Source organism: Rattus rattus, chromosome 8 (genome assembly GCF_011064425.1).
Source record: "Rattus rattus isolate New Zealand chromosome 8, Rrattus_CSIRO_v1, whole genome shotgun sequence".
In the NCBI taxonomy this organism is placed as follows: domain Eukaryota; kingdom Metazoa; phylum Chordata; class Mammalia; order Rodentia; family Muridae; genus Rattus; species Rattus rattus.
The window spans coordinates 113,291,837-113,316,490 of record NC_046161.1 but is presented as its reverse complement, the minus strand read 5'-3'; the positions used below and the strand labels follow the sequence as shown (position 1 = coordinate 113,316,490).

Sequence of the window (24,654 nt, the reverse complement as noted above, 5' to 3'; positions counted from 1 at the left end):
CTGGGCTCAACCTTGGGTCTCCACATCTATGCACACACATGCACACACACACGCACACATACACACGCACACACACACACACACACACACACACACACGCACACGCACACAAATGGATGAAAAAGAGTGTGACAGTAATCTATATCCCTAGGAAGCTGCTGTGGGGAGTGAAAGGCTAAGCACTGACACCTTGCTAAGTGGATGCTCAAAGGCACGGAGCTGCCCCCACTCAGCAACAGCAGGCACTGTCCCAGCAGAGCCAAGGCTCTGACCTTACAAGACTCTCACTTCAGTAAGGAAAGCCAGAGCTAAGGTTCCAGAGGCATAAAGGCAACAAAGGAAGAAAATAAGTAAGTAAGTAAGTAAGTAAGTAAGTAAGTAAATAAGTAAATAAATAAATAAATGGAAGGGAGGGAGGGAGGGAGGGAGGGAGGGAGGGGTGGGAAGGGTGGCAAGGAAGGCTTCACGGTAGTCAGGTGCACTGCTGAGGACTCCAGAACCTTGGTCCTTTCATGGTTTGAACGCTTGGCCCCTAGCAAGTGATGCCACTTCCCAGGGTTTGGAGCTTTTAGGAGGGGGGCTGAAAGTACAGGTAGGTAACGAGGCATGGCTTTGATGATAATGGACTGAAAATTCATAGACCCTTCACTCATTTCTGCTGGGAATTTTGGTCACAATACAGAATATATGCAGACAACTGGTACCACTAGTGTGGTGACGGTGTGATACGCCTGGACATGAGGCTTCAATGTCAGAAACTGGTTTATGGGAGAAGAGAGAGGAGTTTGGGGGCCCCAGACAGGTAAGCCCAAGAGTGCTCCTGTCTCTGCTGGGTGGGCCTTTCTGGTCAGAATTCAGAGGACTAAGCCAACAGAAACACGAACAGCAATGGCTGTGCCCAACAGGCACAGTCACTACTGTTGCTGTCAGTCAGCTTTACAGGGAACATCAGAAGCAAAAGTGCAGGGTATGACAAGAAATGGCGCAGGATCACAGTGAAGGCTCAGGGAAGAGACATCAGTGAGCCACGGCTAGTACAGGGGAGCTGCAGTTAGCACTGCACCCAGGCAGGGGAGCTGTGGTCAGCACTGCACCCAGGCAGGGGAGCTGCGGTCAGCACTGCACCCAGGCAGGGGAGCTGCGGTCAGCACTGCACCCAGGCAGGGGAGCTGCGGTCAGCACTGCACCCAGGCAGGGGAGCTGCGGTCAGCACTGCACCCAGGCAGGGGAGCTGGTGGTCAGCACTGCACCCAGGCAGGGAGCCGGTCAGCACTGCACCCAGGCAGGGAGCTGCGGTCAGCACTGCACCCAGGCAGGGGAGCTGCGTCAGCACTGCACCCAGGCAGGGAGCTGCGGTCAGCACTGCACGCAGGCAGGGACCAGGGTGTGAGATGCAAAAGCATCTTAAAATATTATTTAAAGGGACAGCATCATGGGGTGCCCTGCGCTAGCAGGGGTGCACTTCCCGGGCTCAGTCATGTGGGCACCTAGAGGCTGCAGCAGGCGTGCAGGGTCACCCAGACACGCGAGCTGGCAGAACTCAGTACTATCTCTGTGATACTCAAGCAGGGAGGAAGCTGGGGGCGGGAGCTGGTGCAGAGGCCGTGGAGGGTGCTGCTTACTGGCTTGCTCCCCATGGTTTGCCTCAGTCTGCTTTCTTACCAAAGCCAGGACCATCAGCCCAGGGACGGCCTCACCCACAATGGACTGGGCCTCCCCATCAGTCAGTAACCAAGAACATGCCCTAAAAGCTTTCCTACAGCTCTATTGTATGGAGGTATTTTCTTCATTGAAGTTCTCTCTTCTCGGATGAATTTAGCTATGCCAAGCTGTCACAAAACTAGCACAGAGCCCATGAGTGCTGCAAATGGCAGGGCCCCGGGAAGGATCTCAGATGGTGCCAGCGCATGCTCTGGCACTGGACATGGAGTCATCAGATTTGATTTGCTTGCTGGATTTCAATCTTTGATCCAGTCTTTCCTGTTTTCCTATTCCCCTTTAGAAGGGGCGTGTTCACTCTGTACCTCTGCATAATGAAAATATTTCACACAAGGTTTACAGCTAAGAGACATTAATCTCAACAGACTTTAAACTCTGACCCTCAGAACAGTGTAGAACTGATGACTATGGCAACTAAACACATTACATTACAGATGGTCATGAGCCTTTGAGACCAGGAGCGTAAGTCTGGACTGTTCCCCACTGTCCAACGTTCTGGACACTTGACCCTTAGCTCGAGGCACCATTCGGAAGGCTGTGGTATCTTTGGTTAAACCTGGGAAAAGGGAGTGAGTAGGAACTGGTGTTTGAGGGGTACGCCTGGCCCTGCTTACTCTCTGTTCCTGACCTCTACCATGTACGGCTCTGCTGTACACTCCCACCTTCCCTGCTATGATCCAATGAAATGTTCATTATCTAAGTTCTCTCAGGTCCTAATGAAGGTCCCCAGGAACAGATGGCTGGTGACAGCAGGAGAATTACCTCTCACAAGTTGGAGAGGGAGGTAACATTATCTTCATAAAAATTCATTTTGGTATTTTATTTTTCCATTAAACATTTAATGCAACTGTAAGCTCCTGAGCCTGAGGTACTAGTACTGCCAGGACTTACCATCCCAGTCCAGGCTAGAGAAACTGGGACACAGAGAGAACAGCACATTACCTTCATTTTAAAGTCACCATAGCGGGAGTGTGTGCAGTCATGTTACAAACAGAAAGCACCCGGAGTCCGAGTGTGGTGATGCTGCTTCTTCAAGTGACATTTTGATTCAGACCCAACTATAAAGGCTCTTGGTTGACAAAAATGGAAAAATAAATGCTTACTTGGTAAATATATAAAAAAAATACTTTCAATTTATGCTAACACAGGAAGAGAACAAATCTGAAGTCTGATATTATACAGGATAAGAGTTACTGGTAGTTCTCAGGAGAACTGGAAATATAATTCCCAAATGAGTCCAGAGTCTCCCCTCCTAGCCCAGGTAGGATTATCAGTCACAATACATTCGAATGCACAAATTCTCAGGTTGATATAGTAGAGTTTATATTAGAAAGGGCTTTTAGGAAGGCTATCAAAAGATCAAACAAGACAGACAAAAGAACCTGCCAATTTAAAAAATAACTTCTAATGTGAATTATCTAAAATAAAAATGAGAAAGTAATAAAATGGGAAGATGAGAGGTTTCACATAGAAATCTCTATTATTTTTCCTCAAGCTTTCTTTTAACAGAACTAGTCAGGAGTTAAGTAAACAGAAGCAGAACTAGTCAGGAGTAAGTAAACAGAAGCAGAACTAGTCAGGAGAGAGTAAACAAAAGCAGAAAGCTCTAAAGTCACTGGGATGAATGCCTACAGCACCTCCTATTCCTGCTAAAATCACACATCTGCACTCAAACAGCTCTGCTAGCAACTGACACGTGACCTGTGCAGAGACACCCGGGACTACTCTCAAGTACCCGGATCCTGGGAGTCTACAACAAACGCTGGTTCCTTGCTTCCTTTGTGATAAGTCTGACACTTAGCTGCCTGTGGTTTACCACACTAAATTCCTATTTACCAGCAAGAGCTACCTGTATGAATCTAAAATCACCCAAAGCACTGGTTACCAAAGGTTCTCTCCTGCTCCCAACAAGGTCTGTGGTCAGCCCCGAGGATAGCAAAGCTAGCACAGAAATGAACGATCGGGTTATTTCAACTAAAGTGAGGCTGGGCCAGAGCTGTGTGCAGGGTAGGGTGCTTGCCAGGTAGGACCAAAGCCCTGGGTTTGATCCTCAGCAGCACAAAAAATGGCAAAGCCAGAGCAAAGCAGAAGAGGCTGGAGGAACCTAGACAAGCCTCCCACACACAGCAAGCTGTCTCCAGCACCCTCAGTCTCACTAGTCTCTATGTTGATGCACGGTATCAGGGGGAAGCAGTCTTTCCTTAGCAGAGCCAAGAGGAGTGGATCACTGCAGTGGTCTCCACAGTTCCTTTCCAGCAAGACCCAAGTGAATGCAAATGCTCCGTGCAACTAAAAATTAATGCCCCTTGAACTAAGCTATAGACTTTGTCCCAAACTGTCCCCATCTGTGGTCAGCCTCCTCATTATATACTGCACCTAAGCTTAGAAAAAAAATCACTGACCATTTACTCTACTCGCCCTGTGACTCTCGAGTCAAGGACACAATTCTACCATGTGCTTAAATTCTCCAAGAGCTCCCTCTACAGCCCTCATCTTCTTTAAGCTCCTTCACACTGCCCACCAGCCTGGAGACCTAGGACCCAGAGATCTCAGCTGTAGGCGGTCATTGCAAAACACATTCTCTGGACCCAACTGAACCTGCTACTGCGGTGACCCTGAGACCATGCAGAACACAGTTCCATAATACTGTGGAGACAGCAGCTCCAGACTGCAAGAGCAGGCAGTGCTTATTCCTAGCTTCTAAAAAAAATAAAGCTAAGAGGAAAAGGCCTCTAAGAAGTGTGCAGCAGAGGATGGCCAGTGATCACCAGCTGCGGTTTGCTTTAGTCAGCTGGTTACCACTTGTGCAAACTTGTTTGCTCAAGTTAAAACAGGGAAAAGTTCAAGAACCCCAAAAGTTATCAGTCACACTGTGAAGTAGTAAACACACACACACAGCCACACTGTGAGCTTGTGCATACACACACCCCCACACACACACACAGCCACACTGTAAGCTTGAGCACACACACACACACACACACACAGCCACACTGTGAGCTTGCCCACACACACACACAGCCACACTGTGAGCTTGCGCACCCACACACCCACACACACACAGCCACACTGTGAGCTTGCCCACACACACACCCACACACCCACACACACACAGCCACACTGTGAGCTTGTGCACACACACACACACACAGCCACACTGTGAGCTTGTGCACACACACATACACACAGCCACACTGTGAGCTTGTGCACACACACACACAGCCACACTGTGAGCTTGTGCACACACACACACACACACACAGCCACACTATGAACTTGTGCACACACACACACACACACACAGCCACACTGTGAGCTTGTGCACACACACACACACACACAGCCACACTGTGAGCTTGTGCACACACACACACAGCCACACTGTGAGCTTGTGCACACACACACACACACACACACAGCCACACTGTGAGCTTGCGCGCACACACACACAGCCACACTGTGAGCTTGCCTGCACATGCATCTCTCCAGGCAGGCAAGAGATACTAACTCAGCAATTCCTTCACATCCCACTTTACAAACCTAGCACCAGTCAGGAAACAGCTTTCATAAATGAAGAAAGTAAGATAGTCAGGCAAAAAATAAAATAAAACAATAAATAAATCGCAGGCCACTTCTTTTAGCATGGCTTCATGACAAGAACATGCTTGTCAAGGTGAGAACCACTGCAGCCAAATTACCTAGCTTCCCTGAGCCTAATCTCTTCTACCATCGCTTCTCTGGTAACTTCTTGGTGATGCCAGCTGCTTCTGGGTACAGAGTAGTGCATGTTCTCTCTCTCTCTCTCTCTCTCTCTCTCTCTCTCTCTCTCTCTCTCGTGTATGAGATATTCTTTACAGGAACGGGAGTGAAGGAAGAGAGGAGGAGGCCTCAACACAGTCTTGTATTCTTGGAGAAAGGGGGCCTTCACCATAACAGGGCAACCTGTGGGGTTCCCTCAAGGGACTCAGATCAATTTCTCCATAACGAGAGAAATAAAAATTCTATCTTTCCCCTCCTTCCTTCTTTTTCTTTTGTCTTTTTTGGTTTTTTCGAGACAGGGTTTCTCTGTGTAGCCCCAGCTGTCCTGAAACTTGCTCTGTTAGAGCAGGCTAACCTCGAACATAAGAGATCTACCAGCCTTTGCCCCCAGCTGCTGGGATTAAAGGCATGTACCACTACTGCCTGGTGGATTATTTCTATTTTTATCACTAGTAATTGCTTCAAAGATTAAGAACATTCAGTAAACCCAGGTATGTTCCACAAAAATTTATAGCTGTCATAACCCACTTTTTTCTGAAACGAGAATTACTGACCATCTCTGTATGTATGTGTCTATGTCCACGTGTGTGGCTATGATGTGTGTGTGTGTGTGTGTGTGTGCACAAGTTCACAGTGTAGCTATGTATTTGTGTGTGCATGTGTCTGTGCATCTCTGTGTGTATCTGATTTCAATACTAACATGTGGAGAGAATCTAAGGAATCAAGACAGTATTGGTGGCTGTTTCAACTACTTCCATTTCCCAGCACAGGACATATTGATTTGCGTGTTCTTAGTGAAAGGGACCCCAAAGTCAGAGCAAACACAAGTAGCCACCCAGTTATATTCCCTGACAAAGTCCATCTGAATGCACTGATTACCTCACGTTTTCTACCTAATCAGAGCAACCTCAAGGAACTGCTAGAGACAATGGTGAAGAATTAGTTACAAATGCACACCTTTACAAAATTAGATCTTTTTGATTCACCTCCCTTTTATAAGCTCTAGGGGAAAATCCCTAGCTGTCATTCATTTTTACTGTATGACATAAAGTCTGAGATGTCCACATCATCAAAGTAAAAACCATGGAGACAAGGGCATGAACATAGCAGCACACACAAGAGACAACGCTGTGAACACAGCAACTCACATCAAGAGACAAGGCTGTGGGCACAGCAGCACATGAGAGACAAGGCTGTGGGCACAGCAGCGCACGAGAGACAAGGCTGTGAACACAGCAACTCACGAGAGACAAGGCTGTGAACACAGCAACTCACGAGAGACAAGGCTGTGGGCACAGCAGCGCACAGCAAGGCCTTCTTCATTGCCTGTCAAGTGTGGATGCTCTTTCAAGGGGCACCCACTAGAGAACTCTGTCAGGGCACAGTGACTTCACAGCTGGTCCCAGGTAGTAACTGGACACTTCAAACCCCACTCAGTCCTATACAACTACCAGTCTGACTCTAAACACAAAGTAGAAATGTTTCAACTAAGGACAAATGTGGTGTGAGTCCATCTGTCTGGTCAGTATAGCACAATCAAGAGTATGAATAATTGGCACTTGATGAATTTGAAGTCTGTAGAAACTTGATACTTTGGTTTAAGAGCTGGTGAGGTAAGGCTTCCATTGATTCTGCATAAAGCTCAAAGTGTATTGAAGATAGGTGCAAAGCCAGAATAATATCAGGGGCAGAAATCCCTTTACATGGAAACAGTCAGCTGAGACAAATAGACTTCCTTCAGAAATCACAAAGGGTTTAACAAAACAAAACTTAGGGAAACTGAGGCATGTGTTTAAAAGGATACATCATTGCCCTAGAAAACATAAAATGTCAAATTTGCCAGAAGGTTTGACTTCCTTGTTAGAGGAGAAAGAAAATTAACTTTAAGATAGTAACGAGTTCTACAATTCTCACATCACTGTAGCTATTCTCAGGTCAGCTGTCTACACCTGACACCTCAACTAGACAGGGACATACAAATGTATACAACTTGTTTTCCTATATTCAAAAGACATCAGTATGTCTTCTAGAAATCCCAGCAAATATATAACCTGGTTGACTCCTTCAGACTGCCTTCATATTATAACTTTAGCCAGAAAGTTCTCTAAAAACTGGCTACCTACCTCTTGGTTGTAAAGAGATTATTTACTGCTTTCTGATTATGAAAGCAAAGAATACTTAATGCCAGTAAGAAAGACGGCAGTCTGTTAGCCCCCCGCCCACGTCTAGCTATGACATCATAAACAATCCTGAATACTAGCCTGTTAAAGATCCTAGAATGCTGATCATTTCCAAGTTCTTTAAGGTGTAATTTACACCCACCCCAGTTCTTAGGGTACATCCATCAAATCCTGACAAACACAGTTGCATAAGCACAGCACAGTCAGGTGCAAAGCACCTTCACTTACCGTCTTGTATAGCTTCTATGTGCTGCCCTGTGGTGAAACCCAGCTCCCCGCATAACCCCCATGGGTCTATTTTGTGTCCTCTAAGCTTTGCCATAAAGTATGGGCATGTGGTTTCCTCAGAGCAGGAGACTCCTGATCAGGAGCACTCAACTGCACGGCCGTTCTACAACTTTACCCAGCCTGGGGCAATCATGAACAATGCAACTGAAGGCACTGTTTTCACTTAAAGGTTTTGGAGGTGGGAGCATGTGTGCTAGAGACTGAAGCCAGAAAAAGTTACATTCCCAGTGTTTACAGCTATTATGCTAACATAAATGCTCACTTGCCTTGAGTAAAGGCTCTTTCCCTCCTCAACTCTTCGTATACAAACCCTTAGTTGAACAAGAATATGTCTGGCATACTGCATCCCAGGGGAGCTGCCGTTCCTTCTCCCCAGATTAGCTATCCTTCCAGTCAGCATCTACAATAGCTCTCCTGCTGTCTTCTGAATACATTAGTCCTGTTACTTTGTCCACACGACTTGAATAGCCAACTGAAGAACCAGACTAAGATGCAGAGGAACCTGTGTGGGGCCCCAGCCTTCTCTAAAGGGACACAGGCAGATTCAGATGCAAAGTCAACACATGTACGTACACTCTAGTATTCACCAAGCTGCAAACCAAGCGGTCCTCACACTGAAGTCTGGAGTCAGCAGTGAAGGAGCTGGGAGAAGCAGAAGCATGGCCCTTTTCCACAGTGTATCACCCACCAACAGGATTTAAAAAAGGACTCCCCTGGCCTCAGAGGGCCCTCCAGAGTCTTCTCCATCACTTGCTAAGAGGAAGCCCATCTCTGGAAGTCTCCACACTACCCACTAGCTGAAAGCTGGACATGGAAATGCTGAGCTTGCTAGCATTTTATATAAAATCACTGCCGGGGGTTGGGGATTTAGCTCAGTGGTAGAGCGCTTGCCTAGCAAGCGCAGGGCCCTGGGTTCGGTCCCCAACTCCGAAAAAAAGAATAGAAAAAAAAAAATAAATAAAATAAAATCACTGCCAATCTGTAAGAAACTCTGAATGATAGCCATAAACAAAATACACGTGGTTTGTCCATGTTAGGTACAAAGGACTATAGATTTTGTTTGTTTTGTTTCTTGTTTTTCTCTGCTTCCTGGTGCACTGCCAAGTCAGGGCCAACTGAAGCGTTATTAGCAAGGTGTGGTGACACATACCTAGAATCCCAGCACTCTGGAGGTTACAGCAGGAGGACAGGAAGTGCAACACCAGACTCTGCTTTAAATTAGGGAAGAAAAGGGAAAGTAAGGGAGAGACTTGGGGGAGGGGAGGGGTTAATGTATAAGCAGATCTCTATGAACACTGTGACTGACAGTTTAGGAGTCTCAGCACCCCATCCCATATAAGGAACCCCATATTCACAGGACAGCCTCCTCTCTTCCCTTAACAATGCCAGAGAGTCAAAGGTTAGACAGAGGCCACTCAAATTCTCCACCAATGAACCCGAACTCCCCTAATTGACGCTATCATTTTGATATTGAGGCTAGATGGTCAATCCCAGCAATTTGTATCAAGTTGTTTTCTTATAACCTGATAAGAGTTGCACCTTAGGCAGACAAAAAGGTACCACGTTAAACCTGAGAAAGGTGGGTTTCTACCCCTCAGGGAATCGGGTTTGGCTGGTCCTACTGTGCCATCCGAAAACACATCTGCATGGGCTGACTGAAGGCTGAGACTAGTTCTCAGAAGAAGAGAGCAAGCCCTCAGGAACCCAAGGTGTGAACTTAATGATTCCTTGTGACAGCCAAGCCCAGTAAGCAAATGGTGTTCTCTGTTAGAAAAGCTCTTTTGTGTAGTATCTGAAAAGAATAAATTACTAAAACCCCTAAACCAAAAAGGCTTTGGATGTTGGAATACAAGCTTGGAAATGACTTGTGCTTAGTAAGATTTAGTCACATCATCTGATCTGCCGGGCTCACTGTCTTATACGAATCTGTTCCACCACTTCAGTCCTCTAGAAAGTTAAGGCACTGCTAAACAGAGAAACAAGGACCCACCCTGGCACACAGTGATGGGCCACACCATCTGGGGCTTCTCTGCCTACTAAGCTCTCAGTCCACAGAGGGTGTCCTATGAACCTTAGCAAATATGTCAAGATCCAGTGCAGAGCTGATACACAAACTTAGCTAACAGTGTCAAAAGGGTTTACAAGCACACATCAAATGTGCTGAACACTCCCATTATGGTAATGTGGTTGGCAATGTAGCCATTGGTTAATGGACTCTTTAGGAACAGCCTTGTCTAGAAACCTTAGCTCAAATTTTCTATCATTTCCTACCCAAATCACAGCTAGATAATTTACAATAAGATAAACAATCTACAGTAGGAAAAGGGGGGGGCATTGAGAGATGGCTCAGTGTTTAAGAGCACTGATTGTTCTTCCAGGCCACCTGAATTCAATTCCCAGCATCCACACAGTGGTTTACAACCATGTGTAATTCTAATCCCAGGATATCTGATGTCCTCTTCTGGCCTCCACAGGCACTGCAGATATGTGGTACAAATACGTACAAGCAAAACACCTAAACACCATCATCACCCTCTCTATTCAACCTCTCTACTACCCCTCCTTTGTTTTCAGCAAAGAGGCGTCATACCCAGACCCTGGGCTCCAGGCCTTAGATCTACCTTGGAGAGGGTCTCTATCCTTCAAATCCCCAGACACAAAGCCACAATGGCTGACAGGCTACAGTTTTTGCGTTCCTAAGTTAAAATGTAAGGATATTAGTTTAGGCATTAATTTTATAAAACAGAATGCATTTGTGTGCCTGCAGATGTATAGTGTGTGTGGAACACAGAACACATTTGTGTGTTTATGTGCCAGCAGCTCTATAAGTGTGTGTGGAGGCCAGAGGACAGCTCAGCTGTTGTTCCTTAGGCACCATCCACAGCTCTATTCTTTTTGAGACAGGGCTCTCACTGACCTGAAACTTAGCAAGTAGACAAGCCTGGCCTCACAGGTCTGTCTGTCTCCACCTACTCAGCACATACACTATCACACCTGACATCTTAAAAGTATGGGTTCTGGGGATGAAACTCAGGTCCTCCAACCATTTTACCAACTGAGTTATCTTCCTAATCCTTGGCTTTATGTAAAACCAACAACAAAAAGCTCATGGACAAAACCTGGTAAGTCAGTGTTTTAAAAAGCCAGATGCTTATCTAAGTGTGTTTACTAAAGGAAGAGGGGGGAGACAGCAAAGGCTGGTGAAGGTTGGTGTTTAGGATGACGGCTATGAAGAAGCCTGGCTTCTACAGATCAGTCTGCATGGTTAACTCAGCTCTGCACTGACCTTGCTCCACCCATGTCAGTGTGGTAAATGAGAAGCTGACTGTCAGGAACCATAGCCACCGAAAGAATTAAGTCACACACTGCTTAAGGCCATCCTCAGCCACATAAGCAAGTTTGAGCCAGCCTGGGCTATAAGACACCTTGTTTCAAAATAAAACAAATGAACAAAAAACCAGATTTGTTGTAAACACTAAATTCTTTGTTTTACAAGTCAGTTTTCTTCTTCAAAAGGCGCTTATGTTTTATATAAAACAAAAAATAAAAAAAGGGCAACAGAAAAAACAGGCTCCCTTTTATAGCATCAGCACTCAGAAGGCTGAGACAGGAGAGTTTGAGTTGGAGGCCAGCCTGACCACATACCAAAACTATCTCAGTGAAGGGGAAGGGGGTGTCAGTGTTTTGCATGTGACCTGATGGTAAAACCATTCTGCATCTACATGCATTTCTGAGTTTAAATGGCTGCTGCCTACCTGTTCTGAAGTTCCAGCCTCACCTAGGTCCACAATGATGTGGAAGGAAAAGATGGGATAGAGAGGTCAGGATCTTAAACTTCTGACTCCTCTTCCATCTCTTGAATACTGGGATAGCAGAGTGTCTTACCCGGGCCACACCATTTTATGCAGCAGTGGGGGTGGGGGGACGACACCCAGGGTCTTCTATACGTCAGGCAAGTGCTCTACCAACTAAGCTACATTTTTTTTAACACAAAGTCTAACCAACTATCCAACAAATACCAGCACTTACTTACTTACTTACTTACTTACTTACTTCCTCCTTCCTTCCTTCCTTCCTTCCTCCCTCCCTCCCTCCCCTCCTTTTTCTTTCATCTTTACATTTTTTAAAAGGGAAGAAAGACCCTAGCTTTAAAGGCTGGCTTAGTATGCATATGTAAACAAGCTTCTGAAAGTTAAATACAGCTAAAACCAAAATGTGGCAAAACATGTGAGCAAAGCTCCCAGGCTCACTCACTGGCCCAGGCTCGCTTGCTGGCCAGCCCTCCCTCCCCACTTTCCCATGGCAGCCAACAGTGTAGAAACTCCCCTGAGGATAGGTTTCCAGAGTAGAGAGCACCTCAGATACTCTTTCTCCCACAACCGAAGGCAGCCAGGATCTAAGGCCAAATGTCCCCATGGGACACAGTAGCCATAGCACAGACCAAGGCATTCAGTGACTCTCCAAACTAGAATGCACTGAGGCAGTTATGTCAGTGGTCTGAGGGCTTTTGTGTCAGGCACTATTATGGCAGGAGGTAACAGAGCCCAGAGAACTGGAGAAGGACTGGCCATGCAGAGGGCCCCACCTATGGAGACGTAAAGGCCTCACAGACCTGGTGGCACATATGTCACCAGGAGAATCCTAGACAAGACTATTCAGTTCCAGGCAAAGGAACAAGGCAGGAGACAGAGCCAGGTCCACTGTATGACCAACTGTAGCCACAGCAGATGCCACGAGAACCATCAAATAAACGGTCCAGATTCAGGAATCCTGTCCCAGTGAGGACCTCCCTTTGGGCAACAGATTATGCAGAGTGAAGTGAGACACTCGTGAGCAAGGTGGAGATACACTGTTGTCTAGAGTGTGCACATTCTCCCTCTCCTTCCCTCCCTCCCCCTCTCTCCCCACCAGCCTCACAAACTCATATTTTCAAGACCACCACCAGTGTTGCGATGTGGTATGTGATGTTCCCAGTGAGCAGAACGTGCCTTAACTATAGCAGAGCAGAAGCAGAAGCAGACACTGACAGCTCATCAGACCTGAGTGCTTTAAAGCTACTTGTGCACAGTTTTGATGCAATATATTACAGGCGGTCACAGAAATCCCATCCTAAGGCTCTTCCTGGCCTGTGTTGCTGAACCACACCACCACCACCTCTAACCCTCACATGCAACATGTTCCCTACAGTGTTTCCTCAAGAGAATCCCACACAGTCTTCTGGTATGAGGTGGCATTTTTAATTTTGCTGAGCTAGTTCTCTTTGTAACCAAAGCTGGCTTGAATTCCTGATCCCCCTGCCTCTCTCTTCTTAGTGCTGGAATTAAAGTATGCACTTCCCCACCCTTGGGATGGACTCAAGATCTTCAATAATGAGCATCTTTATTGCTACACATACCCCATGGTGTGGGAGGTGTTGCTCTCCCCATGATGGTGGACGTGTGGGTAGATGTGAGTACAGCTATTCACCACAGCAGAAGTGTGACCACAGGGCTGCATGGTAACTCTACATTTTATTTTGTAAGACACTGTCATACTGTTTCTAAATCTGGTTTTATTAGTGATTCCTCCAATATCCTGGTTATTGGTTGTTGGTGATGGATTTTGTTTAAGTTTAGTTATCCTAGGTCCTCTGCCTTTCCCTACAGATTTGAGATATCTCTGTGAGCTATGGACATCAGCTGGGGGCTGTGCTGATGGATCCCTGTGGACAGGGTGACATCTACACTGCCTCTCCTCTCCGTCAGTGAATGGAGTGCTCTGCATTGCCTCAGGTCTTGGATTTTCTACAGTAGCGTTCATTCATCACTTCCAGTCAGATATGCCCATGCACACTCCTACTTACTTCATTACAAACAATACTGTTTGAATTTGTCCTCCATCCGTTTGTTCACTGTTGTTACTACAGAAATGCTTTTGCGTTTTCTCTGATTTTAAGTCCTGTGAGCAGAACTCATTTATTAGTACGTTTTCTGTAGACTTTTTGAGATTTTCCAGGTAGTTAACCATGTCAAGGATAAGGAGAGACAGTTTTATTTCTTCCTTCCCACTGTGTATGCTGTGGGAGCACTGTTAGGAATAGCAATTAGACATCCTTGCCTTGTTGTGGAGACAGGAGCAAAGTACTCAGCCCTCAGCAAAGGACTAGGATGCACACTCTCTGGATGAGATTGCTCCTGGATATTCTCAGTTTAATGAGAGCAGGTAAAGGTCAGTACTTGGATGCAGGATAGAGCGTGGACTTAGGAAGAATTCGACCATTTGTATATTAATATGCACGAGTACACATTCATGACTTGGGATGATCAGCACTGAATGCAGAGCCATGAGTATAAGAGACACTACAAAGTACACATACACAATATTTTTTCATATTTGTAAACTGTGTACACAATACAGAGTACATATACAAATATTAAGCTATATGCTTAATCTGAAGCCAAGCTTACATTATATTAATGTGAGGCCATGTTCAAAGTAACTCAGATTTCATTTCCATTTATTCCATGACTGGTCATATAAATTAATGCCAAGGCTGGCTATTTCATCTTTGAAATATTTGTCTGTAAGTTAGGAAGCATCTAATGTAGGAGTTTTAAGGTTAAAAAAAAAGTAATAACCCAGGAAGACTCCAAATCTCAAGAGAGATTTTAAAAAGTCTCAATGACAAATCTAATTTTAATTTGAAACTTTAAAATCGTAGAGAAGTCAAGAAGTCCTAAGCGATGTCAGGGTTCTGCACTGTAGAAGAGCCAGAAGCCTGAGGCCCAAGAGTTTTCACTGCTTAGAGTTTCTACAAGGAAGGAAAACTGATTAAGTGCTTGTCTAGAACTGTTCTGGGAAACAAAAAGACATACCCAGAAATCCTTGTGAGGTCCATTCCCATACTCCCAGCAGCCATGGCCCTCCGCCCCATTGCCAACAAAAGTCCCAGGATACCTCAGGAGACCTTTTCCACAGGGAACCCTACAGTCCACTGCCACACTTCAGTCTCTCCATAAGAGAGGCTATAATCCAGAGATGAGTTTTTATACACATCATCATTTTCTTCCCTCTCCAACAAGAAACCAGCTTGACACAGCTGTTTGGAAGCCGTCAGAGGTAAGTGGAGCAATGGCCTCCAGAACATGACCTAGTTGGTCCCCATCCCCCCATTCCGCCCCCTACATTCCTAGACTTGGCAGAAAGGGGGCTACAGAGGATGGAATGAAGAGTGACTCCCAAAGCCCAGCTCACAGGACCCTTCTTATGGTGCTTCTTTCTAGATTTGCACTGGACACAGGAAAAACTGGCCCAAGGGATGGTGTACTGATTTTTCTACCTCCTAACTGTACCTAGGTCTAGCAGACCAGCTCCAGGCAGGGAAAATGGACCATGGGTTTGGAAAAGAAGATGGTATCTAGAGGAGATGCTAAACCTGTCATACAGTAAGTCCAGAAGGCAGGAACTTCCCACTAAGGCACACAACCAGCTTCTGTCTGTTCCCTAGATGGAAACTACAAAACCAAGACAATACATGCACTGGTAAGCTATTGGAAAATCTCACAAACACAAGATGAATCCAAGAAAAGTGAATGTGAGCAGAAACAAGGTCACAAAGCAGAAAAAATAAACACCCAGACAACCCACTAATAGAGTTCTTATAATCAAGCAAAAACAGCACAGCTCAATTGTTTTGGTAAATAAAAAAGGCACGCGACCGGTTCTGGCACTTACGGGATCCACACTTACTCTCCTGTGCTCCCTCTGATCCTGGCAGTCTGGATACCCTGCCTGCACTCACAGCTCCACCCCATCTCACACTGCCAATGGCTACTCTCTGAGCCTGTCAGCAATCTCTCTACTCATCTAGTTCCCAAGGTAGGTTACTATCATGCCAGGCATACACGTCCTAATTCGGTGGCAGGTCCAGTGCATCCCGATACCATACACTCTCTTGAACTTAATTAAGTCGCCACAAGAAAGAACACACCACACAACCACCTCTGATCCAACTGATAAGATATAATTTGCCTATCTAGACAGCACAAAATCCTGTGCACACCCATCTCTTAAGAATAGTTATCCCCAGCTCCGGAAAAAAAAAGAAAAGAAAAGAAAAAAAAAGAATAGTTATAACAATCTGTTTCTATGTGCAGGGAAGAATCTTAACATCTGCCACCATGTTCTCCCAGCTCCTTCCTCTTCACCCCACACTCCCCCTTCTCTAAAACTTTTCTCCGGCCCATCCTTCCTTCATGTCCAATGATAGGCCTTGTTCTATCCTTCACCTGCATACTGATGTCAACCTACAGTGAGTGAAGATACTTAAACCAGAAAATGAGACAAGGTGACAGAAGAGGCATGGATGTAAATACGTAAGACATGGTAAGGCAGAAGAGAGCCGTAGTAAGACACTTTCTTGCTTTCCACACGTTCAGTGAAATGAAGCCAAATGTTGTGAAAATCAGGAACAATTGTGTAAGTTAGAGACAGTTTGGCAATACCCTGGTAAAGAAAGATGTACACATCATGTGACCAAGTAGTGCGCACGTCTGTGTGTGTGTGTGTGTGTGTGTGTGTGTGTGTGTGTGTGTGTGTGTATTTGGAACCCAGAATCTGGTAGATGCCCCAACCCACTAAAGGAGTGTGATGACATCGCTACTGAATAAACTGTTGAGTATTCCTACTTAACTTTATAGGTTGGTAAATGCAGCATATATGTCAGTCATCATGGCGGATTTCTTCAAGTGTGTGTAAGGACAGGAAGCAAACTGATAAAGAGCACATACGATACACATTGTTATATATGTCCACAGCACAGTGCGGTGGCATGCATGTGCCGTCAAATGAACAGGAGGAGACAATTCCTAGGAGGTTTTGTGGTTTTGTTCTAGTGGCACGTCAACACTGACGCTCAGGTATTTTCAGTAAGTATTCTCTCCTCCCCTCCCCTTCCCTTCTCTTCCCTTCCCTTTTCGATTCTTCCTCCTTCCCTTTCCTTCCTCCTCGTCCTTTTATGTCTATCCTAAATGTTGCATAATGAAGCTTCAGAAAAGTTAAAGAGAACAAAAGCATTTGGAGAGTGAGTGTTACCAAGGACCAAACACTATGTGATGGTGAAGTGTGCAGTGATTTGCCTTATAGGTTACTTCTTTTTCTTTGTTATTTGATTTGATTTTTAACTGACCCTTTGTGATATGATGTGGATAAACACACTGTTTCCACATAAGAACCAACAGTCTTCTTTCTGTTCATACCTACTATGCCAAAGTTAGTGATGCTTTGACAACTGATCATAGGCAAACTGTGTTACTTCTTTATGGAACATGGCTGCTTTTGCCCTGAGGCTTAGCTCTGTTGTCATTCTATTCTTTATTCTTCAGGGAATCAGATTTTGGTTTCACCTATTAACTACACCTTTGTCTTCTATATGATTGTTTTCTTTTCCCTGATACATTCTAGGCTCTGAGTTTCCTCTACTGTGTGGTATCTTGGAAGCCTCTTCAGTGTCTTCATTTCTAACATGATGCACACTGTGGCCTCCGCCCACCCCAAGGACCTCACTGTGCAAGCTGCTCTCAGCTCTGCTCATCTCTACTCTGGTTTTCTGCTGTACTTTAAAGCTATGTAGAATGAATTATTTTAACTTTAAGGGCATACATTTTGTCTTTTAGCTTATTGGTTTTTTAATACTCTTTTTTTTTTTTAGTTCATTAAAGTTAATAAATATACATTCCAATTGGGTTTTACTTTAGGAAATATTTTTGGATTTTTTTCTCAGTGGTTTGAACATAGTAATATTTACAATGGTGATTTGCATGTTCCCTGTGCTTACAGTGTTTGGGTAGATGAAGAGCTTTATACATGAGTTGGTTCCCACTCTGCCCTGTGGTTCTGCTGTCAGCTTCTGCTTTGTATATGCTATTTCTAAGTTGTGTAGCATAAGATCTGTAAGTTTATTTCCCATGAGGAGCTGCACCTTTGCTGAGAGAAGAACAACTCATTGTATGGTTATCTGACTACACCTCAGTCCTGCCGATCCTCTGCACTTCCGTTATCTCTGTTCAGGTTTGTTTCCTTTCAGTAATGTATAGCTTTTATCTTTGTGTCTAAGCTGAGTCCATTTTAAGGTGAATTTAATCTGTACTATTGCTAGGATATTTGAATTACTTGTTTTTAAATTTTATTTTTATTTTATGTGCATTGATGTTTTGCATGCATGTGTCTGGGAAGGATGTCAGGTCCCCTGGAACTGGAGTTACAGGCAGTTTTGAGTTGCCATTGTGGGCTCAGGTCCTCTGGAAGAGTAGCCAGTGCTCTTAACCTCTGAGCCATAGCTCCAGCCCTCCTTGATTTTTTAATTTGTTCTCTTATGTGTCATCTTCCCTATTTCGTTAGTTTATCCAGGTTTTTCTTTCCCAAGCTGTTGGTAAGATAAGCAGCATGTTTTCTTCTCATTGGCTTTTACTTTCAACATTTTATTATATCTCCTCCCCTGCAGCTAAGAAACTTCAGTAGTAGAATTTTGAGATGTTTCCATTTGTTTAAGGGTATCTTTCACTTAATTTTACAAATATCTTGACTTCCCTTTCCTTCGCTTGGACTTTCTTTTTTTAAATTATCCTTTTATGGAAGATTTGTGAATGGAACTCCATGTCATTGTCTATCTAAAAACGCACTCACAATGATACTTTGGTTGGATACAGAGACACATTCTATTAATTTTCCCCCAAGTTTTAGATGTTTTCTGCCATCCTTTTGCTTCTAAAGTGCCCAGCTGGGTGTCTGGTGTGAGACTGGTTTTGTTTCTTGTCACTGGTTCTGTGTTATTGAGTGTGTCTAGATGCAGGTGAGGGCTGGCATAAGTTAGGTCAAGGCTATGATTGGACAGTAAAAAAATAAGGTGGGGACAAAGCTTTTGTAAGGCTGGAGAGAAGGAAGGAGAATCAAGTTGGAGACGGGGAAGGATGACCCAGATCCAGATGGTCTTGAATTGCCAAGGTAGTTGGTATGGATTTCTGTGGGCAAATTTATCTTATCTAGGTGGGTGGATCATATCCTTATCAATTGGTTGTGAGTTTATTGTGTGGATGTACTGTGGATTGAGAAGTTAACATGTAAATCTGATTGTTGGGCTGCAGTTTGTTGAGTCTTGTTTGTAACTGGCTGTTGGAGTTTATACCATAACTATCAGGGGGCGGATGTTGGAAATGTAAACATAGCAGCAGCAGAGAGTTATGAGAGGGCAGATGGCTGGGACCAGGGTGCTGTGCTGGGAAGGCTTGCAGACTGCCTGGGTCAGAAAGTACTTGGAGACAGTGTGGAGCTGCTGAGATAAATTAGCGCTCATTAGTTCCAATGGCCTGCCAGAGCCAGAACTAGTAAGAGAGCAACCGCCAGGGTACTCAGGGGAACCGTTCCACCCTTTTTTATTTTTTACCAAAACAACTCACCAAAATCTCTGGCTCAAATACCCTAACAAAAGGCTGAGTGAAACTTGGTGGTCTCTGAAGACAGAGGCCACCCACCATCCCTTCTTTTCCAGAACTTGACAGTCTAACAAACTCTGTCTCACCTGTGCTTTATATGGCATTGTCAACTTAACATACAGCATGTTGTTCTCACTTATCTCCTGTGGCCTGCAGCCCACCAGCAACACTCGTTTCTATGGAGTCTGATGTCCTGTGCATGTAATGTCAGAATATGTTTCTCTGAGATTAAATAAAATCTAAAGCTGATGGCACCTTCAGTTCAACAAATCCTTTCACGTCAAAACAATTTCTTGTATGACCTTCACAACTGATATGGTTCCAAGGGGACAAAGCTACACTAACCTGAGAAACAGCAAGCCCTTCCACTACAGATAAGTAATTCTGGACAAGAGTACAAAGGACACTGAGGGAGAAGGCAAGGGCAGCTGGTAATGCTAAGGGCCCTATATCAATAGCCCCACACATGCAGGCATGTAGCACTGCAGGCTCCTCTTCTGCCCTTTGTTCCCGCAGTGCTAGGGCAAAGTTCCCATCTGTATAATGAAAAAACAAACAAAATGCAGCAGGAGAACTGTCTATCTTACAGATGAAGAAATCAGCAGAGGGGTCAGTTACTTACTAAGGTCACAATTAGCCCAATCCCAATTTCTGATTCTTCACAGAGTGGGGAAGCCATGTTATCACTCCAATGTGGTGTGACAAGATTGTTAAAGGACATTTGCAGGAAGGGACGGTCAGGGTTACTGCCAGAAAACAATCTAAGATGGGAAGGAAATGAACTCAAGACTCTAAGGAAAAAAAGCTTCAGTGAGTATCCTTAAAGGTTCCCTTCAACAATACTCTAATACCTTTGTTTTAAAACAAAGACATTTTCCCTTATAACTTTGAAATAACCTGTCTGCCAGCTTAGCAAGACACAGTATTCATGAAACCACATTTCTTCAGTAAGACATATATAATCTTTGAGATTATTCTTAACCAATGTAACCAACTAACAGCAGCAGCAGAGCTCCAACAGAGCCCTGGGTGGAACCTACCTACTGCAGGGGCATCGTACTCATCGCCAAGCAGGATTTCCGGAGCAGAGTACGCAAGAGACCCACAGCTTGTAGTGAGCTTCTTTCCAGGCTGAAACTTGTTGCTGAAGCCAAAGTCTGTCAACTTCACAAGACCTTGTTTTTCAAAAAAGACTACATTCTCTGGTTTCAAGTCTCTGTGAACCACATGGAGTTTATGGCAATAGGATATAGCGTGAACTATCTGAGCAAAGTACTTCTTGGCCAAGTCTTCATTAAGACCCTCCTCGTGCTTCATTATGTAATCAAACATATCTCCTCCATCTCCAAGTTCTAGAATGAGATACAGTTTGGTCTGGGTGTCTATGACCTCATAGAGACGCACGATGTTGGGGTGCTGCACTAGCTTCATGCACCTGACTTCCTGGAAGAGGTGACCAGTGGCTAGAGTGTCCAGCTTCGTCTTGTCAATGACTTTCACTGCCACCTTCTCACCTGTGAAGACATGCCTGGCCAGTTTGACCACTGCGAAGTGACCTCGACCCAAGGTTTTATCCAGATCATACAATCCAGCAATTTTTCCATCATAGCCTCGCTTGAACCCTGCCATGCTGGTTCAATGAAGGGGAAATACTTAAAAAGTGCTTGAAGTGGGTTTTCTCATATGAGCATATCTGCTGGAGATAAGGCCTTTATTGTCAACATCATAATGATACCTGTAAAACAAGAGAGACAATCAACTTGTGGATTTTCTTTCTATTGATTTAATTATTTTACTTTGAGAGCCTTAAATCAATTGAAGTATAAAATGAGTCAAGATTGTTATTAAAAATCTATTTATATACTTAAAGTTATCAATCCAAAATATAAACTGAAAAGTACCACAGCCCACAAAGTCGCAGCTCACTGAAAGCCATTTAGGGGAGGGGGATATCAGAAACGAGTAACTGACAAGTTTGATAAGCTATGTTTAATGACAAACATTTCCCAAGAGTAAAATTCCATCAGTCTTTAAAACTATGGTGAGAGACCCCAGCAGTGGGCAGAGACACCTTGGTAGTGGTCGTACACCAGTCATGGGCAAAGCAGATGGCAGCCCTTTGTTCTTCCTAGTTTGATGGGTAGCTTAGTGACCAAAGCTGTTTTATGCATAGGACACATAAAAATCAAAGAAATCCAGGCAGTACAGCACAGGAGGAAGAAAGAGACCAGAGGAAGACCACAATACCTTTCAGACTTGCCCTCCAGCCCATGGCACAGGTGGACCACAGACACCTCTTGCCTCCAACCACTCAGCACAGAAAAGGATGCTGCCTACAGGTCCATGAAGTGCGTGGCCAGCCTGTAGTGGGAGCTACCACAATGTCAGAGTCTGTGGTGCTCAGGTAGGAGAGAGAGAAGTGGAGCAGCTTGAGCATTATGAAGAGAGATGGAACTAGAGACTCGAGGCCTGGTATGAGTGGCCAGCCCCAGTACCTGGTGCCATGATCAGGTCCCAGCATGAGCTGTCACTGAGGGTGATGTTTGAGCCCATGACTACATAGCAACAGGGTTGGTGTTGATGTCCATGACTCACATGTCACTGATCAGGGCAGCATTGGGGCATCACAAGGACTGTGGATAACTGGCCCATCCTCTCACTGGATGCAGAGGGCTCTGGAGAGCTGGTCCCATCTCTCATCTCTTGCCAGCAGCAGAACTGGGGAGAGGAGACCCTGTGCCTTGCCAGGTAGCACAGTGGCACTAGTTCTGGCAGCAGTGCCAAGGTGTGAGTCAGCCATGATGGTCTGCCTATGAGAGAGCTGACCCTGGCACTCAATTTGCCGGAGGTGGCATGGGTGCAGAGGTGATGGAGGCCCTCCCCTTTCCCTGTGGCAGTCAGGAAAGCTGCCCACAGGACATGAGCTCAGGAGAGCTGCCCCTGCCCCACCAGCTGCAGGATTCAGGACAGCAAGGTAGGACTGGCTCTGGTAGAAGGGGTGTGGGTGAGCCAGCCCCACTGTCTGGTGTGAGGTGGTATGGGGCTGATACCCTCCCTTTCTCCTCGTCACCAACGGTGACTGGAAGAGCTGACACTGGGATCATAAGAGCAGGAGAGTTAGCCCTGCCCCTTTACAGGTTACAGCACTCATGGCTGCACCTCACCTGGACAATACAGTGGAGCTGGCCCTGATGGCAAAGGCATTGGTGAACCAGCCCACAGGGTGCGAGAATGGGAGAGCTGACTTCCCTCCTGCCAAGGGTGGCATTGGGTAGCCTAACTGAAGCAGTGCTTGTTGCCCTGGTAGTGCAGCTAGGGAGAGCCAACAGGCTGACTAGCTCAGCTGCCACCCAGGCCCAAGACCCTGAGTGGGCCCACTCCAAAGTCTTATCATCTGCAGACTACTGGGACATGCGAGAGGGCCGGCTGGTCCTGCTGATCCAAAGCTACAAGATTTCCATGATACAGGGCAACAACAAGATATCCAGGAGTCCAGATGAGGATCCAATATTGATGGTGTAATAGAAGCCAGAGATTCCGAACCAGACCAATGGCTCATTCATTACAAGGAATGTGAAGATGTGTGGGACACACTATGACACATTACAGCTTCCATGATGAGATGGTTTCTATGTTTGTTGGTTTTTTGTGAGTTTTATTTTGGGAAGCAGGTTGTACAGTTGAAGGGGCAGATATGAGGGGATGGGAGATGAGCAGGACTGGAGTATATGATGTGAAACTCACAAAGAATCAATAGAAAGTTTTTTAAAAATATGGTGAAAGCTCTCAGAAAAAGGGAACATGGAAAATAAACATCAGCAGAAACCCAGCAACCATTTGCTCTCACCCAGAGACTAGCTATTGTTTCAGAGGGTGTAGGAAGGTCCCTTTGGCACAGCCTTCTCTTACTCTCCCTGCACCTCCAAGTAATATCTTGTAATCTTTAAGTATCTAAGGGTTCCTGAAGACCATTCTGTCATTGCCCCAAATCTAAATCAGTACTGACACCAAGAGGATATATAACCAAAACTTTTACTACGTTTGAAATGAGATTTCCCAATCAACCTTCTGTCTCAAGACAGCAGAGATTAGACAGTCCCTGGACATAGCAGGACTCAGCACTCTGGCTGGAGGTCACTCACTCACTATGACCATTTCCAAGAGCTTTTCTAACTCACATAAACTGCCATGGCGGCTCACTGTCCCAGAGTACATACATATTCACTCTTACAGACTAGCTAAGTCTCAGGTTTGTTGGTTTTAGAAGCCAAATTTCATATCATACTTAAAATTTCCAACCTTTATAATATAAACTTCTGACAGAAATATGTTCTTATAAATGTTCTTGACTCAGAAAAAAACAAATATATAAAATATACAAGTTAAAATGGTACTTTAAATCTCACAAATTGAACAAACGCTTTAGAAATGAGTACCAAACTCTAGTGAGGAGTATGCTAACCTCCCAGACAAGCTGGCACGCACGCACACATGCACGGTACTTTGGTGAGGCCTTCTCTCACAGTCCCTGGTGTGGCCTTCTCCCACAGTCCCTGGTGTGTGCTCTCAAAGCAGACTCACTGCCTGTACTGTGTGGAGGTGCACACGACCTGAGCGCACTAGGGCAGTGCTGCGCTCCAGCATCAGCACGCTATTTCAAAGGTCAGAGGAAAAGCCCAAACTTACTGAAATCATACCACGGACACTTATAGAGGCAGGACTGTGTTGTGTCACAGGCTCCTGAGATCAGACTGTCTCATCTTAAAGCCAAAGAAACTGCATACATGTGACTGATATTAAAGCTAAAATTCAATATAAGTCAGACTTTAGAGCCCACACTGGAGATCAAGCCCACTCTTGAAGATCTGACCACTCCAGTCACATCACACTTGATATTTAATATAGTAAGAGTCAAAATGCAATTATGAAAGTGATATGTTAACACTGCTTCAAAAATTACTGAAATCGCTTATTTAGGGTCACCTAAAAACTGACATACAATAAACTTAAATAGGCCAACAGCAGCATTTTCACTAGCATGTTCCATACTTCAGAAGTCACTGTCATCACACTCAGCACTGACTTCTTCTGAATGAGCACTGTACACGTCACATAACCAGCCTCACACTGCAGGGCAATCTAGCAGGAGCTGGAGTCAGCCCCAGTGCATATGACACCTGTCAGTGCTTTAAAACTGTTCTGCTACATCTCTACAAACTGACTTGAGAACCAAAACTGAA

The 24,654-nt window shown here is 45.1% G+C and overlaps 1 protein-coding gene across 5 annotated transcripts in view; it reads right to left on the bottom strand.

Annotated features, from left to right (window-relative positions):
• Positions 1-24,654, bottom strand: part of Snrk (SNF related kinase) — a 54,029-nt gene that overhangs the window by 14,204 nt on the left and 15,171 nt on the right. For all 5 annotated transcript variants that reach the window (XM_032911238.1, XM_032911237.1, XM_032911240.1 and 2 more), the window contains one exon: positions 20,455-21,149. In XM_032911238.1, coding sequence (XP_032767129.1) covers positions 20,455-21,043 — 589 coding nt within the window. In that variant the 5' untranslated portion in view covers positions 21,044-21,149. The remainder of the gene's footprint in view (positions 1-20,454; positions 21,150-24,654) is intronic.